Genomic DNA, 15,275 nt, shown 5'->3' with positions numbered 1-15,275 from the left:
GAGAGTCTCCTTTATCAGACAGTGACTCTAACCAGTGGGACTGAGAGTCTCCTTTATCAGACTGTGACTCTAACCAGCGGGACTGAGAGTCTCCTTTATCAGACTGTGACTCTGACCAGTGGGACTGAGAGTCTCCTTTATCAGACAGTGACCATAACCAGTGGGACTGAGAGTCTCCTTTACCAGACTGTGACCATAACCAGTGGGACTGAGTCTCCTTTATCAGACTGTGACCATAACCAGCGGGACTGAGAGTCTCCTTTATCAGACTGTGACTCTAACCAGTGGGACTGAGAGTCTCCTTTATCAGACTGTGACTCTAACCAGTGGGACTGAGAGTCTCCTTTATCAGACTGTGACCATAACCAGTGGGACTGAGAGTCTCCTTTATCAGACTGTGACCATAACCAGCGGGACTGAGAGTCTCCTTTATCAGACTGTGACTCTAACCAGTGGGACTGAGAGTCTCCTTTATCAGACTGTGACCATAACCAGTGGGACTGAGTCTCCTTTAACAGACTGTGACCATAACCAGTGGGACTGAGAGTCTCCTTTATCAGACTGTGACTCTAACCAGTGGGACTGAGAGTCTCTTTTATCAGACTGTGACTCTAACCAGTGGGACTGTGAGTCTCCTTTATCAGACTGTGACTCTAACCAGTGGGACTGAGAGTCTCCTTTATCAGACTGTGACTCTAACCAGTGGGACTGAGAGTCTCCTTTATCAGACTGTGACTCTAACCAGTGGGACTGAGAGTCTCCTTTATCAGACTGTGACTCTAACCAGTGGGACCGAGAGTCTCCTTTATCAGACTGTGACTCTAACCAGTGGGACTGAGAGTCTCCTTTATCAGACTGTGACTCTAACCAGTGGGACTGAGAGTCTCCTTTATCAGACTGTGACTCTAACCAGTGGGACTGAGAGTCTCCTTTATCAGACTGTGACTCTAACCAGTGGGACTGTGAGTCTCCTTTATCAGACTGTGACTCTAACCAGTGGGACTGAGAGTCTCCTCAAATCAAATCAAATCAACTTTTATTGTCATTGTTAGTGCACTAGTGCAGTACAACGAAATGTAGGCTTGCGGCTCCCAAGAGTGTACAATTTGGATTAGGACACTTAAACATTTCAACATACATTTGTACATATATATTAGCATAAATATGACCATAATAAAGTGCATCGGCAGATGTGCAGGCTTTAGTGTTTATTTGTGGAGTTCAGTAGGCTGACAGCCCTGGGAAAGAAGCTGTTCCTAAATCTGGTCGTACGGGTGCGAATGCATCTGTAGCGTCTCCCAGATGGCAGGAGGGTGAACAGACTGTGGCTGGGGTGGGTAGGGTCTTTGATGATGGACCGTGCCCTCCGTAGGCAGCGTTTCTGATATATATGTTCTATGGTCGGTAGCCGGGTGCCGGTAATGCGTTGGGCAGTTTTGACTACCCGCTGCAGGGCTTTCCGGTTATGGGAGCTACAGCTACCGTACCATACCGTGATACAGTTTGTCAGGATGCTCTCTATAGTGCAGCGGTAGAAGTTAGAGAGGATCGGGGGTGACAGATTACATCCCTTCAGCCTCCTCAAGAAATATAGGCGCTGCTGGGCCTTCTTCACCAGAGAGGAGGTGTTGAGGGACCAGGAGAGGTCTTCCGTGATGTGGACTCCGAGGAACTTAAAGCTGGCCACCCTTTCCACCTCCGCCCCATTGATGTGGATGGGGGTGTGACTTCCGCCTTTGGACTTCCTGAATCCACGATTATTTCCCTTGTTTTCTTGGTGTTAAGGGCCAGGTTGTTGTCGGCGCACCACTTCACGAGATGCTGGACCTCCTCCCTGTAGGCTGACTCCTCGTTGTTGGTGATCTGGCCTACTACCGTGGTGTCATCTGCAAACTTGATGATGGTGTTGGAACCATTAACAGCCACACAGTCGTGGGTGAAGAGGGAGTAGAGGAGGGGGCTCAGCACACATCCTTGTGGGGCCCCCGTGTTCAGGGTCAGGGGGGGGGAGGTGTGGTTGCCTAATTTGACAGACTGGGGTCTGTTTGTTAGGAAGTCCAGGGTCCAGTTGCAGAGGGAAGTGTTCAGGCCAAGAGTTTGGAGTTTGGTGGCCAGCTTGTTGGGGACGATGGTGTTGAATGCTGAGCTGTAGTCTATAAACAACATTCTGATGTAGGTCTCCTTACCATCTAGGTGATTCAGTGCCGAGTGTAGAGCAGTTGTGATTGCATCCTCCGTTGATCTGTTTGCCCGATAGGCAAACTGGTGTTGGTCAAGGGAGGCAGGAACACTGGCTTTGATGTGGGCTAAGACCAGTCTCTCGAAACACTTCATTATGATGGGTGTGAGTGCGACAGGTCGATAGTCGTTCAGACACGTCACAGCCGCTTGTTTAGGCACAGGAATGATGGTGGCGGTCTTGAAGCAGGTAGGGACTACTGCCTGGGCCAATGACAGGTTGAAGATGGCGGTGAAGACATCAGCCAGCTGATCAGCACATTCCTTGAGTACCCGTCCAGGGATGCTATCCGGTCCAGCAGCCTTTCGTGTGTTCACTCTGCGTAAAGCGCCCTTTATCAGACAGTGACCATAACCAGTGGGACTGAGAGTCTCCTTTATCAGACTGTGACCATAACCAGCGGGACTGAGAGTCTCCTTTATCAGACTGTGACTCTAACCAGTGGGACTGAGTCTCCTTTATCAGACTGTGACTCTAACCAGTGGGACTGAGTCTCCTTTATCAGACTGTGACTCTCCTTTATCAGACTGTGACTCTAACCAGCGGGACTGAGAGTCTCCTTTATCAGACTGTGACTCTAACCAGTGGGACTGAGAGTCTCCTTTATCAGACTGTGACTCTAACCAGTGGGACTGAGAGTCTCCTTTATCAGACTGTGACCATAACCAGCAGGACTGAGAGTCTCCTTTATCAGACTGTGACTCCATCCAGCGGGACTGAGAATCTCTCATCTCCTTTATCAGACTGTGACTCTAACCAGAAGGACCAAGTCTCCCATCTCCTTTATCAGCCTGTGTAGGAGCTGTTTCCATGCTGTTATTTCTCTGTAAAAGACTCCAGTCTGAAGCTCACTCCCAAGTCCCTCTGTATTTATAGAATCGGTTTGTAGTTATCGTCATGCCCAGTTGGTGTTATTTTTGACCAGTAACTTTCTCTCCCGACGGTAGCTGGCTATAATCCAGTACCTGGATGAGACCAGGCCTGGTCCACGGCTGCTCCCCGAGGATGACAAGAAACGTGCCCAAGTCCGGATGATTTCCGACCACATCACCTCCGGAATCCAACCCCTGCAGGTACGGCTTTGGTTTTGGGAACCAGTTGTTTTGAACTCTTGTTGCTTTTGGGTTTTCCCTCGTCTGGCGCCGGTCGCTCGTTCCCGTGTCTGGCGAACCCCTCGTACCCTCGATCGTCTGTGTTTCAGGCAATGGGTTCCTCTGTGAGATCGCCCGTGGGTCGTTCTCCTGCTCACACTCACTGTCTCGGGCTCGGGCACACTTTGCTCAGATTGTGGGTTCCTGGAAAAACCTCAGAGCCTGGGCTGGTCAGGTCAGTCAGTCGGGTCGGGATGAGGTTCGTTTGGTTTCACCGTCGGTACAAACGTGCCTGCAGCTGACTTGCTCTGTCCGATTTTTTTCCAGAACCTCTCCGTGTTGCAGAGGGTAGGAGATGAGAAGGAGCTTGAATGGGCCCAACACTTCATCATCAATGGCTTCCAAGGTGAGGCAAGACTGACGTCCCCACACCAGACGGGTGCTGTGTAATATTCTAACCCATCCAGCACCAATACTGCCTACTTCCAGCTCCATAACATCACCGGTCTCCACCCCTGCCTCAGCTCATCCATGCCTTTATCATCTCTAGACCATCCATCACCAAGACTGCCACCTCCATAATATTGCCCGTCTCCGCCCTTGCCTCAGCTTATCTGCTGCTGAAACCCTCATCCAGGTCTTTGTTACCTCTAGACTCTGGCCGGCCTCCCACCTTGCACCCTCCTTAAACTTGAGCTCATCCAAAACTCTGCTGCCCCGTGTCCCAACTCACACCCAGTCCCGTTCACCCATCACCCCTGTGCTCGCTGACCCGTGTCCCAACTCGCACCGAGTCCCGTTCACCCATCACCCCCTGTGCTCACTGCCCCGTGTCCCAACTCGCACCGAGTCCCGTTCACCCATCACTCCCTGTGCTCACTGCCCCGTGTCCTAACTCACACCCAGTCCCGTTCACCCATCACCCCCTGTGCTCACTGCCCCATGTCCCAACTCACACCCAGTCCCGTTCACCCATCGCCCCCTGTGCTCACTGCCCCGTGTCCCAACTCGCACCAAGTCCCGTTCACCCATCACCCCCTGTGCTCACTGCCCCGTGTCCTAACTCACACCCAGTCCCGTTCACCCATCACCCCCTGTGCTCACTGCCCTGTGTCCTAACTCACACCCAGTCCCGTTCACCCATCACCCCCTGTGCTCACTGCCCCGTGTCCCAACTCGCACCAAGTCCCGTTCACCCATCACCCCCTGTGCTCACTGCCCCGTGTCCTAACTCACACCCAGTCCCGTTCACCCATCACCCCCTGTGCTCACTGCCCCGTGTCCTAACTCACACCCAGTCCCGTTCACCCATCACCCCCTGTGCTCACTGCCCTGAGTCCTAACTCGCACCCAGTCCCGTTCACCCATCACCCCCTGTGCTCACTGCCCCGTGTCCTAACTCACACCCAGTCCCGTTCACCCATCGCCCCCTGTGCTCACTGCCCAGTGTCCCAACTCGCACCAAGTCCCGTTCACCCATCACCCCCTGTGCTCACTGACCTACACTGTCTCCTGGTCTGGTAACGCCTCGATTTTAAAATTCTCATCCTTGTTTTCAAATTCCTCCATGGCCTCGCCCATCCAGCCCTCCGAGATCTCTGCGCTCCTCCGATTCTGGCCTCTTGCACATCCCCGATTTCCATCGCACCACCATTGGCAGCCGTGCCTTTAGTTGCCTAGGTCCTAAGCTCTGGAATTCCCTCCCTAAACCTCTCCGCCTCTCTAATTCTCTCTTCCTTTAAGAAGCACTTTAAAATCTACCTCTTTAACTGTCCTGATATCTCCTTATGTGGCTCAGTGTCAAATTTTGTTTGATAACGCTCCTGTGAAGCGCCTTGGGACATTTTACTACATTAAAGGCGCTCTATAAATGCAAGTTGTTGTTTTACTGACCTTGCGCTGCTCCAGCCTCTTCTAATTTGTGCCTGTTTTCCAGCTCTGGAGAGACTCCTGCAACAGACGGCCGGGCGATACTGCGTCGGCGATGAGGTGCGTACAAGCGAGCTTCCAATGGGATGTCTGTGTCAGACGGTGCAAGAAGGTTTCAGGTCGATGACTCGGCCTAACTCCATTTGCACAGTTCAGGGCGAGCACTGACTGCGTTAATGGGCCCAACCTGCACTTGGCCAAAGACATCAAGCAATATCTTGTATTTAAGGTGGCGTCGCCTGGGCCCTGGAGGCGGTCACTGTCACTCCCACCTCCCCCCCACCCCCACCCAGCATTTAGTTTGGGTTGTTGGGTTGATGAAGCCGCTTGATTTCCCAGTGGTGTTGCAACTGTTCCAGAGAGCATCAGGTTTCCCTGCATACCCTCTTGTGATGGCTCCCCGCCCACTCTCCCCCCCGCTCTCCCCCCCCCCCCCCCCGCTCTCCCCTCCGCGACCCCCGCTCTCCCCTCTCCCCCCCGCTCTCCCCTCCGACCCCCCCCTCTCTCCCCCCCGCCCCCCCCACTCCCCACCCCGCCCCCCGCCGCCCGCACTCCCCCCCCCGTACTCCCCGCCCCCCGCACTCCCGCCCCCCGCCCCCCGCCCCCCGCCCCCCCTCCGCCCCCCGCTCTCTCCCCCCCGCCCCCCGCTCTCCCCGCTCTCCCCCCCCCCGCTCTCCCCTCTGACCCCCGCTCTCCCCTCCGACCCCCGCTCTCCCCTCCGCCCCCCCCCCCGCGCTCCCCTCCGCCCCCCCGCTCTCCCCCCCCCGCCCCCCGCTCTCCCCCCCCGCCCCCCACTCTCTCCCCGCTCTCCCCCCCCCCGCTCTCCCCTCCGCGACCCCCGCTCTCCCCTCTCCCCCCCGCTCTCCCCTCCGACCCCCCCCTCTCCCCCCCCCGCACTCCCCACCCCGCCGCCCGCACTCCCCCCCCCCCCCCCCCGTACTCCCCGCCCCCCGCACTCCCGCCCCCCCCCACTCCCCCTCCGCCCCCCGCTCTCTCCCCCCCGCCCCCCGCTCTCCCCCCCCGCCCCCCGCTCTCCCCCCCGCCCCCCGCTCTCCCCCCCCGCCCCCCGCTCTCCCCCCCCGCCCCCCGCTCTCCCCCCCCGCCCCCCGCTCTCCCCCCCCGCTCTCGCCCCCCGCTCTCGCCCCCCGCCCCCCGCTCTCCCCCCCCCCCGCCCCCCGCTCTCCCCCCCCCCGCCCCCCGCTCTCCCCCCCCGCCCCCCGCTCTCCCCCCCCGCCCCCCGCTCTCCCCCCCGCCCCCCGCTCTCCCCCCCGCCCCCCGCTTCCCCCCCCGCCCCCCGCTCTCCTCCCCCGCCCCCCGCTCTCCCCCCCCCGCCCCCCGCTCTCCCCCCCCGCCCCCCGCTCTCCTCCCCCGCCCCCCGCTCTCCTCCCCCGCCCCCCGCTCTCCTCCCCCGCCCCCCGCTCTCCTCCCCCGCCCCCCGCTCTCCCCCCCCCCCCGCCCCCCGCTCTCCCCCCCCGCCCCCCGCTCTCCCCCCCCGCCCCCCGCTCTCCCCCCCCGCCCCCCGCTCTCCCCCCCCGCCCCCCGCTCTCCCCCCCCGCCCCCCGCTGCACTGTCAGAGGGGCAGTACTGAGGGAGCGCTGCACTGTCGAAGGGGCAGTACTGAGGGAGCGCTGCACTGTCGGAGGGGCAGTCCTGAGGGAGCGCTGCACTGTCGGAGGGGCAGTACTGAGGGAGCGCTGCACTGTCGGAGGGGCAGTACTGAGGGAGCGCTGCACTGTCGGAGGGGCAGTACTGAGGGAGCGCTGCACTGTCAGAGGGGCAGTACTGAGGGAGCGCTGCACCGTCAGAGATGCCATGCTTCAGATGAGACGTTAAACCGAGGCCCCGCCTGCTTGTTGCTGTGGTTCAGATGCACATTAAAGAACCTGCGGCAGTGTTTGAAGAGCAGGGGCTGATGTCCTGGTTAACACTCCTCCCTCAACCAACACCACCAAAAACAGATCAACTGATCATTCCTCCAGTTGCGGGCTAGGCTGTCACAGTTACCTACACGATGTTTGCTTTTACTATGTTAAAGGCGCTATATAAATATAATTTGTTTGGTGCACTTCAAAGTAATTTATTGCATGCAGAGGCCTTGAAAGAAAGAACTTTTGTCTTTCACGACCTCAGGACATCCCAAAGCACTTTACAGCCAATGAAGTACTTTAGAAGTGTAGTCACTGTTGTAATGTAGGAAACGCAGCAGCCAATTTGCGCACAGCAAGATCCCACAGACAGCAATGTGATAATGACCAGATAACCTGTTTTTAGTGATGTTGGTTGAGGGATAAATATTGGCCAGGACACCGGGGAGAACTCCCCTGCTCTTCTTCGAAATAGTGCCGTGGGATCTTTTAAATCCACCTGAGAGAGCAGACGGAGCCTCGGTTTAACGTCTCATCCAAAAGATGACACCACCGACAGTGCAGCACTCCCTCAGTACTGCAGTGGGAGTGTCCGCCTAGAATTTAGTGCTCAAGTGTCTAGAGTGGGACTTGAACCCACAACCTTCTGACTCAGAGGCGGGGGAGCTGCCCACTTAGCCACAGCTGACACTGTAAGATGTGATGGGATGCTGGATGAATGTAAGTTTGTTTCTGGTGGAGCGTTTACCCGAACCTCCTGTCTGGTTTGATCTTGTGACGCGGCCTCTTCTGTTACAGGTGACGATGGCAGACCTGTGCCTGGTCCCACAGGTGTACAACGCTTTGAGGTAAGGGTTTGTTCAGCAGCTCTCAGCTTCCAGTCATTCCTGTGGAAATTAAAACTGTAACCAATACAAAACAGAAGCAGTCGAACTGAACTGAACTAACCGACCCGCCCAGAGCTCTTGGCCAGGGGTATAGAATCATAGAAATTTACAGCACAGAAGGAGGCCATTTGGCCCATCCTGTCCGTGACGGCCGACAAAGAGCGATCCACCCTAATCCCACTTTCCAGCTCCTGGTCCGTAGCCCTGTAGGTTACAACACTTCAAGTGCATATCCAAGTACTTTTTAAATGCGATGAGTGTTTCTGCCTCTACCACCCTTTCAGGCAGTGAGTTCCAGACCCCCACCACCCTCTGGGTGAAGACATTTCTCCTCAAATCCCCTCTAAACCTCCGACCAATTACTTTAAATCTATTCCCCCTGGTTATTGACCCTTCTGCTAAGGGAAATAGGTTCTTCCTATCCACTCTATCGAGGCCCCTCATAATGTTATACACCTCAATTAAATCTCCCCTCAGCCTCCTCTGTTCCAAAGAAAACAACCCCAGCCTCTCCAATCTTTCCTCGTAGCATAGGGCTGTGAATCTTTGGAACTCTCTGCCCCAAAGTGCTGTGGATGCTCAGTCGTTGAGTATATTCATAAGATAGATTTTTGGACTCCAGAGGAATTAAGGGATATGGGGATAGTGCAGGAAAGTGGAGTTGAGGTCGAAGATCAGCCATGATCTTATTGAATGGCGGAGCAGTCTCGAGGAGTCGTATGGCCGACTCCTGCTCCTAATCCTTATGTTCTTACAGTTCCCGCTACTTAAAAGGCCCATGTTTAAACCGGTCCTAGAGGCAACAAAGGGACAAGCCATATTAGATTTAGTAATGAGTAATGAGCCTAATTTAGTTAACAGCCTAACTGTGTGTCAACATTTATCCAATAGCGATCATAACATGATCGAGTTCAACGTAGTGTTTGAAAGGGAGAAACACAAAACATCTACTAAGATTCTAGATTTGGGTAAGGCCGACTTCAACGGGATGAGACAGAGACTGCCCACAGTAAACGGGACAAATCTGTTAATGGGTAAAATGACAGATCAGTGGGAGATGTTCAAAAAATAATTTAATGTGATACAGAACCAGTTTATACCCCTGAGGGGCAAGAGTTCCACTTGCCAAAAGAAACAGCTTTGGATGACTAAAGAGGTAAGGGACAGCATAAAACTAAAAGAAAAAGCATACAAAAATGCAAAAGCACAGATTCTGGCGAATGGGAAAGGTACAAAAAACAGCAAAGGGTCACAAAACAGATAGAGTTACAAAAAGGGAGTATGAAAGGAAACTTGCAAGGGATATCAAAACCAAAACAAAGAATTTTTACAATTATATTAAGAAAAAGAGGGTAGTTAGGAGCAATGTTGACCCCTTAAAAACTGAATTACTTGCGTCAGTATTTACAGTAGAGGAAGAGGGTAGCATGCCGGAAATCCCCAGGAGACTAATACTGAATCAGTGACAGGGACTCAATAAAATTAACGTAAGTAAAAAGCAGTAATTTAGAAAATAATGGCACTAAAGAGTGACAAATCCCCAGGACCAGATGGTTTCCACCCGGCTACCGACCATAGAGCACATATACCAGAAACACTGTCTACGGAGGTCACGGTCCATCATCAAAGACCCTACCCACCCCAGCCACAGTCTGTTTGCCCTCCTGCCATCTGGGAGACGCTACAGATGCATTCGCACACGTACGACCAGATTTAGGAACAGCTTCTTTCCCAGGGCTGTCATCCTACTGAACTCCACAAATAAACTCTAAAGCCTGCACATCTGCCAATGCACTTTATTATGTTTATGTTAATATACTGCAAGCCAAATGTATGTTGAATGTTTAAATGTCTTAATCCAAATGTACACTCTCGGGAGCCGCAAGCCTACATTTTGTTGTACTGCAGTTGTGCACTAACAATGACAAAAGTTGATTTGATTTGATTTTGAAGTGGGTGAGAACATTGAAGATGCTCTAACTAGAATCTTCCAAAGTTCTCTCGATTCAGGAACTGTTCCTTTAGATTGGAAAATTGCGGATGTCACTCTGCTATTTAAGAATGGTGAGAGAAGGAAACCAGGGAATTATAGACCAGGTTAGCCTAACATCTGCTGTCGAGAAATTGCTAGACTCTAATTAAGGATAGGGTGACTGAACACCTCAAATATTTTCAGTTGATCAGAGAGAGCCAGCCTGGATTTGTGAAAGGTAGGTCATGCCTGACAAACCTGATTGAATTTTTTGAGGAGGTGACTATAGTGGACAGGGGAATGTCATAGAGTCATAGAGTTTTACAGCACAGAAAAAGGCCCTTCGGCCCATCGTGTCTGCGCCGCCCATCCATCCCTGTCCAGTCTAATCCCATTTTCCAGCATTTGGTCCATAGCCTTGTATGCAATGGCATTTCAAGTGCTCATCCAAATGCTTCTTGAATGTTGTGAGGGTTCCTGCCTCTACCACCCTTTCAGGCATTGAGTTCCACATTCCAACCACCCTCTGGGTGAAAAAGTTCCTCCTCAAATCCCCTCTAAATCTCCTGCCCCTTACCCTGAATCTATGCCCCCTTGTTATTGACCCCCCCACTAAGGGGAAAAGTTTCTCTTTATCTACCCTATCTATGCCCCTCATCATTTTGTACACCTCAATCAGGTCCCCCCTCAGCCTTCTCTGCTCCAAGGAAAACAACCCCAGCCTGTCCAGCCTCTCTTCATAGCTGAGGCGCTCCATCCCAGGTAACATCCTGGTGAATCTTCTCTGCACCCTCTCCAAAGCAATCACATCCTTCCTATAGTGAGGCGACCAGAACTGCACACAGTACTCCAGCTGTGGCCTCACCAGCGTTTTGTACAGCTCCATCATAACCTCCCTGCTCTTATATTCTATGCCTCGGCTAATGAAGGCAAGTATCCCATATGCCTTTTTAACCACCTTATCTACCTGCTCCGCTGCCTTCAGGGATCTATGTACATGTACACCAAGGTCCCTCTGACCCTCTGTACTTCCTAGGGTCCTACCACTCATTGTGTATTCCCTTGCCTTATTTGTCCGTCCAAAATGCATCACCTCGCACTTTTCAGGGTTAAATTCCATTTGCCACTTTTCCGCCCATCTGACCAACCCGTTTATATCGTCCTGTAGCCGGAGGCTTTCCTCCTCGCAATTTACCACCCCACCAATTTTCGTGTCATCTGCGAACTTACTGATCATACCTTTTACATTCTCATCCAAATCATTTATGTAGATCACGAACAACAAGGGACCCAGCACCGATCCCTGAGGTACCCCACTGGACACAGGCTTCCAGTCACAAAAGCAACCTTCAACCATCACCCTCTGCCTCCTGCCACTCAGCCAGTTTAGGATCCAACGCGCCAAGGCACCCTGGATCCCATGGGCTCTTACCTTCTTAACCAGTCTCCTATGCGGGACTTTGTCAAAAGCTTTACTGAAGTCCATGTAAACCACATCCACAGCATTTCCCTCATCCACCCCACTAGTCACCCCCTCGAAAAATTCGATCAGATTTGTCAGACATGATTTACCCTTGACAAAGCCATGCTGACTATCCCCGATTAATCCTTGCCTCTCCAAGTGGAGATTAATTTTGTCCCTCAGAATTTTTTCCAATAATTTCCCCACCACAGATGTTAGACGCACTGGCCTGTAATTCCCTGGTTTATCCCTGCTACCCTTCTTGAATAATGGTACTACGTTAGCTGTTCTCCAGTCCTCTGGATGTCTATGGATGTTATTTATATGGACTTCCAGAAGGCATTTGATAAAGTCCCACATAAGAGAAATTGTTAACGAAGGTAGAAGTCCATGGAATTGAGGGCAAATTATTGCCCTGGTTAGGAAATTGGCTGAGCGGCAGGAGACAGGCAGTGGGGATAATGGGCAGGTACTCAAATTGGCAGGATGTGACTAGTGGTGTCCTGCAGGGATCTGTGTTGGGGCCTCAACTATTCACAATATTTATTAATGACTTAGGTGATGGCATAGAAAGTCAAATATCCAAATTTGCCGACACAACGATAGGCGGCATTGTAGGCAGTGTGGATGAAAGTATAAAATTACAAAGATATTGACAGAGTAAGTGAATGGGCAAAACTGTGGCAAATGGATTTCAATGTTGGCAAATGTGAGGTCATCCACTTTGGACCTAAACAGGATAGAGCAGGGTACTTTCTAAATGGTGAAAGGCTAAAAACAGTGGAGGCCCAAAGAGACTTGGGGGTCCAGGTACATAGATCATTAAGATGTCATGAACAGGTACAGAAAATAATCACAAAGGCTAATGGAATGCTGGCCTTTATATCTAGAGGACCAGAATACAAGGGGGTAGAAGTTATGCTGCAGCTGTACAAAACCCTGGTTAGACCACACCTGGAGCACTGGGAGCAGTTCTGGGCACCGCACCTTAGGAAGGATATATTGGCCTTGGAGGGAGTGCAGCGTAGGGTTACTGGAATGATACCCGGGCTGCAAGGGTTAAATTACGAGGAGAGATTACACAAATTAGGGTTGTATTCCCCAGAATTTAGAAGGTTAAGAGATGATCTGATCAAAGTTTTCAAGCTATTAAGGGGAACAGATAGAGTAGATAGTGAGAAACTATTTCTGCTGGTTGGGGAGTCTAGGACTAGGGGGCAGAGTCTAAAAATTAGAGCCAGGCCTTTCAGGAGTGAAATTAGGAAACACTTCTACACACAAAGGGTGGTAGAAGTTTGGAACTCTCTTCCGCAAACAGCAACTGAGGCAAGATCAATTGTTAATTTTAAATCTGAGATTGATAGCTTTGTTAACCAAAGGTATTAAGGGATATGGGGCAAAGGTGGGTATATGGAGTTAGGTCGGATCAGCCATGATCTCATTGAATGATGGAGCAGGCTCGAGGGGTTGAATGGCCGACTCCTGTTCCTATGATCAAAATGCACTAACCATTATCCACTTGCATTAAAGTCCATTTTAGAGTTGCGTTCACACGGCGTTGAGCGCTGCGAGTATTTCGGGTAGTAACGGGCATTGCTATTGTCTGAGAGTGTTCAGTCTCTCTCCTTTTCCCCCGGCACTGAATCCTCATCAACTGGTTCACTCACCCCGACTCTCCCACAACAGCTGTGGCCTCCTTCCCTTGGAGGACCCTCCTCATCCCTCCCACGTGGTCCTTAATCTGCCTCCCCAGGCTGATTCTTCCTCCGTGGCGCTAATGCCCGTGCTCCTCTCCACCTGGCAGCAGGCAGGATCTCCGCTGTGGCCGAGCCTGTGCAGTGATCCCGCTGCAGAGTCCAGGGGTGTGGACCTTGGGTGAGAACACTGGGCGATCCCTACACTCAAATAATCACCCTCTGGGCTCGGGCATCGCTCGTTACCTGGTGGCCGTAGCATCTCGATTTAAACCCTCCAACGTGTATAGTGGACAAGTCACGTCGGCACTGACTCGCCCTCTATAAGCCGTCGGGACTGTACCTCTAGGTTGTATTCTCCAACACGGTTGACGACGGGGTAAAGAATTGGAGATATTAACTCTGGTAACTGGAGAGCAGTTTAAAAATCTCGAGTCTGTCACGGTTTATTCTTGTCACTAGTTATCGTGCTTCTGATCTCTAGCCAGTGCACCTGTCACCCTTCACCTGTTGGCAGGGGCTGTAAACTGTTGCTAAGCCCAGGTGTCAGCCATGGTTCAGTTGGTAGCACTCTCACCTCTGAGTCAGAACGTTGTGGGTTGAAGTTCCATTCCAGAGACTTAAGCACATAATCCAGGCCGACACTCCCAATGCAGTACTGAGGGAGTGCGACACTGTCGGAGGCGCCGTCTTTTGGATGAGACGTTAAACCGAGGCCCCGTGTGTTCTCTCAGGTGAAAGAACCCACGGCACTATTCAAAGAAGAGCAGGGGAGTTCTCCCTGGTGTCCTGGCCAATATTTATCCCTCAATCAACATCACTAAAAAAAGAGATTATCTGGTCATTATCACATTGCTGTTTGTGGGATCTTGCTGTGTACAAATTGACTCCTACATTACAACAATCCAAAAAGTACTTCATTGGCTGTAAAGTGCTTTGGGACATCCTGAGGTGCTGAACCGAGCTATAGAAATACAAATTCTTTTTTTTCCTCTGGCCTTCTCCAACCCTTGTATGACTGGGTGCGACTGGATACGCTTCCCCTCAGCCTCTTAACTGGGAGGTGTGTGGGTGGGCCACCTAGCTCTCACTGTGGAGGTATGTGAGTAACTGAGCGGGAGAGGTGACTCTTTCCCCTGCCGATCTGACGGGAGGTGTCTGGCATCTGCTCATCATCCTATCCCACCCCTACCCATCCCCTCCCGAAGCCACAGCAGGGGATTAGGAATTCACTGTGCGGCGAATCTTTCCAGGGGCCCCGCCCCATTTGAAATGAATTTTCCAATCGGCGCCGAGGCTGTGTGGTTCTATCAGGCGGCTCAAGACGATGCCTTGTCCTCTCGCCAACAGGTTCAAGGTGGACCTGACTCCGTTTCCCACCATTGCAAAGATCAACAACTCCCTGCTGGAACTGGAGGCCTTCAAAGTGAGTCACCCGTCCTGCCAGCCTGACACACCCCCCCAGCCCTGACCCCAGCAGCAAGGTGGGGTGGTCGAGGGGCAACGTCGGGTCAAAAGCATCTAATGAGAGGAAGGGGCTTCCCACCAATCGCGGACAACCAACAACCACTAACTGGATTTGATATAATGCCATGCTTGGACTTTCAAAATTATGATTTAATTAAAAATGACTTGTGTGCAGGGATTTACTGTCGAGGTCTCTTTCCAGTTTTAAATTTAGACATATCTACATTAAAGAAATCTTGCCTCTGTCCCCCATCCTTACTAGTTGTTCTCACGGTTGTTTTGGTCACGCTTGTCAATATTTACCACTGTAAATCGCAATGTCAACTGTCACACTGTAGTTGCAAATCATGCCACTAGATGTCTCTGCAGAGCGGGTTTCTCTCACACCTCTGTTGCCATCTTGTATTGTTAAAACGCTTATGATTCATCAACTGACTGGATCAATAAAGGAAAAGGATCGCAATTTTCTTGTAATGTCCGATTCTGTCCAGCAAATGAAACTTTGAAAAGTCACCCACAGGAAATGCTGGAAACTCTGAGTCAGGCAGCATCTGTAAGTAAAGGAAAAATGTTAACATTTCAGGTGTAGTCTTTCATCAGAAGATATTAGAGGAGCAGCTTACAGGAAAGAACAGAGCGAGGGAAAGGGTGGAAAGAAAAATATATCCA

At 52.0% G+C, this 15,275-nt stretch overlaps 1 protein-coding gene across 2 annotated transcripts in view; it reads left to right on the top strand.

Annotated features, from left to right (window-relative positions):
• The window catches only part of gstz1 (glutathione S-transferase zeta 1), a 43,175-nt gene extending 28,106 nt beyond the window's left edge, over positions 1 to 15,069 (top strand). For both annotated transcript variants that reach the window (XM_086002566.1, XM_086002567.1), the window contains 5 exons: positions 3,187 to 3,312; positions 3,658 to 3,736; positions 5,267 to 5,319; positions 7,923 to 7,972; positions 14,490 to 15,069. In XM_086002566.1, coding sequence (XP_085858692.1) covers positions 3,187 to 3,312; positions 3,658 to 3,736; positions 5,267 to 5,319; positions 7,923 to 7,972; positions 14,490 to 14,610 — 429 coding nt within the window. In that variant the 3' untranslated portion in view covers positions 14,611 to 15,069. The remainder of the gene's footprint in view (positions 1 to 3,186; positions 3,313 to 3,657; positions 3,737 to 5,266; positions 5,320 to 7,922; positions 7,973 to 14,489) is intronic.
• Positions 15,070 to 15,275: the final 206 nt, after the last annotated feature.

The sequence above is a fragment of the Somniosus microcephalus genome, chromosome 12, assembly GCF_052327205.1.
Source record: "Somniosus microcephalus isolate GS21.2 chromosome 12, FLI_Smic_1.0, whole genome shotgun sequence".
Classification (NCBI taxonomy): domain Eukaryota; kingdom Metazoa; phylum Chordata; class Chondrichthyes; order Squaliformes; family Somniosidae; genus Somniosus; species Somniosus microcephalus.
Note: the sequence above shows the minus strand (reverse complement) of the source record. Positions and strands in the feature narration are given on the sequence as shown.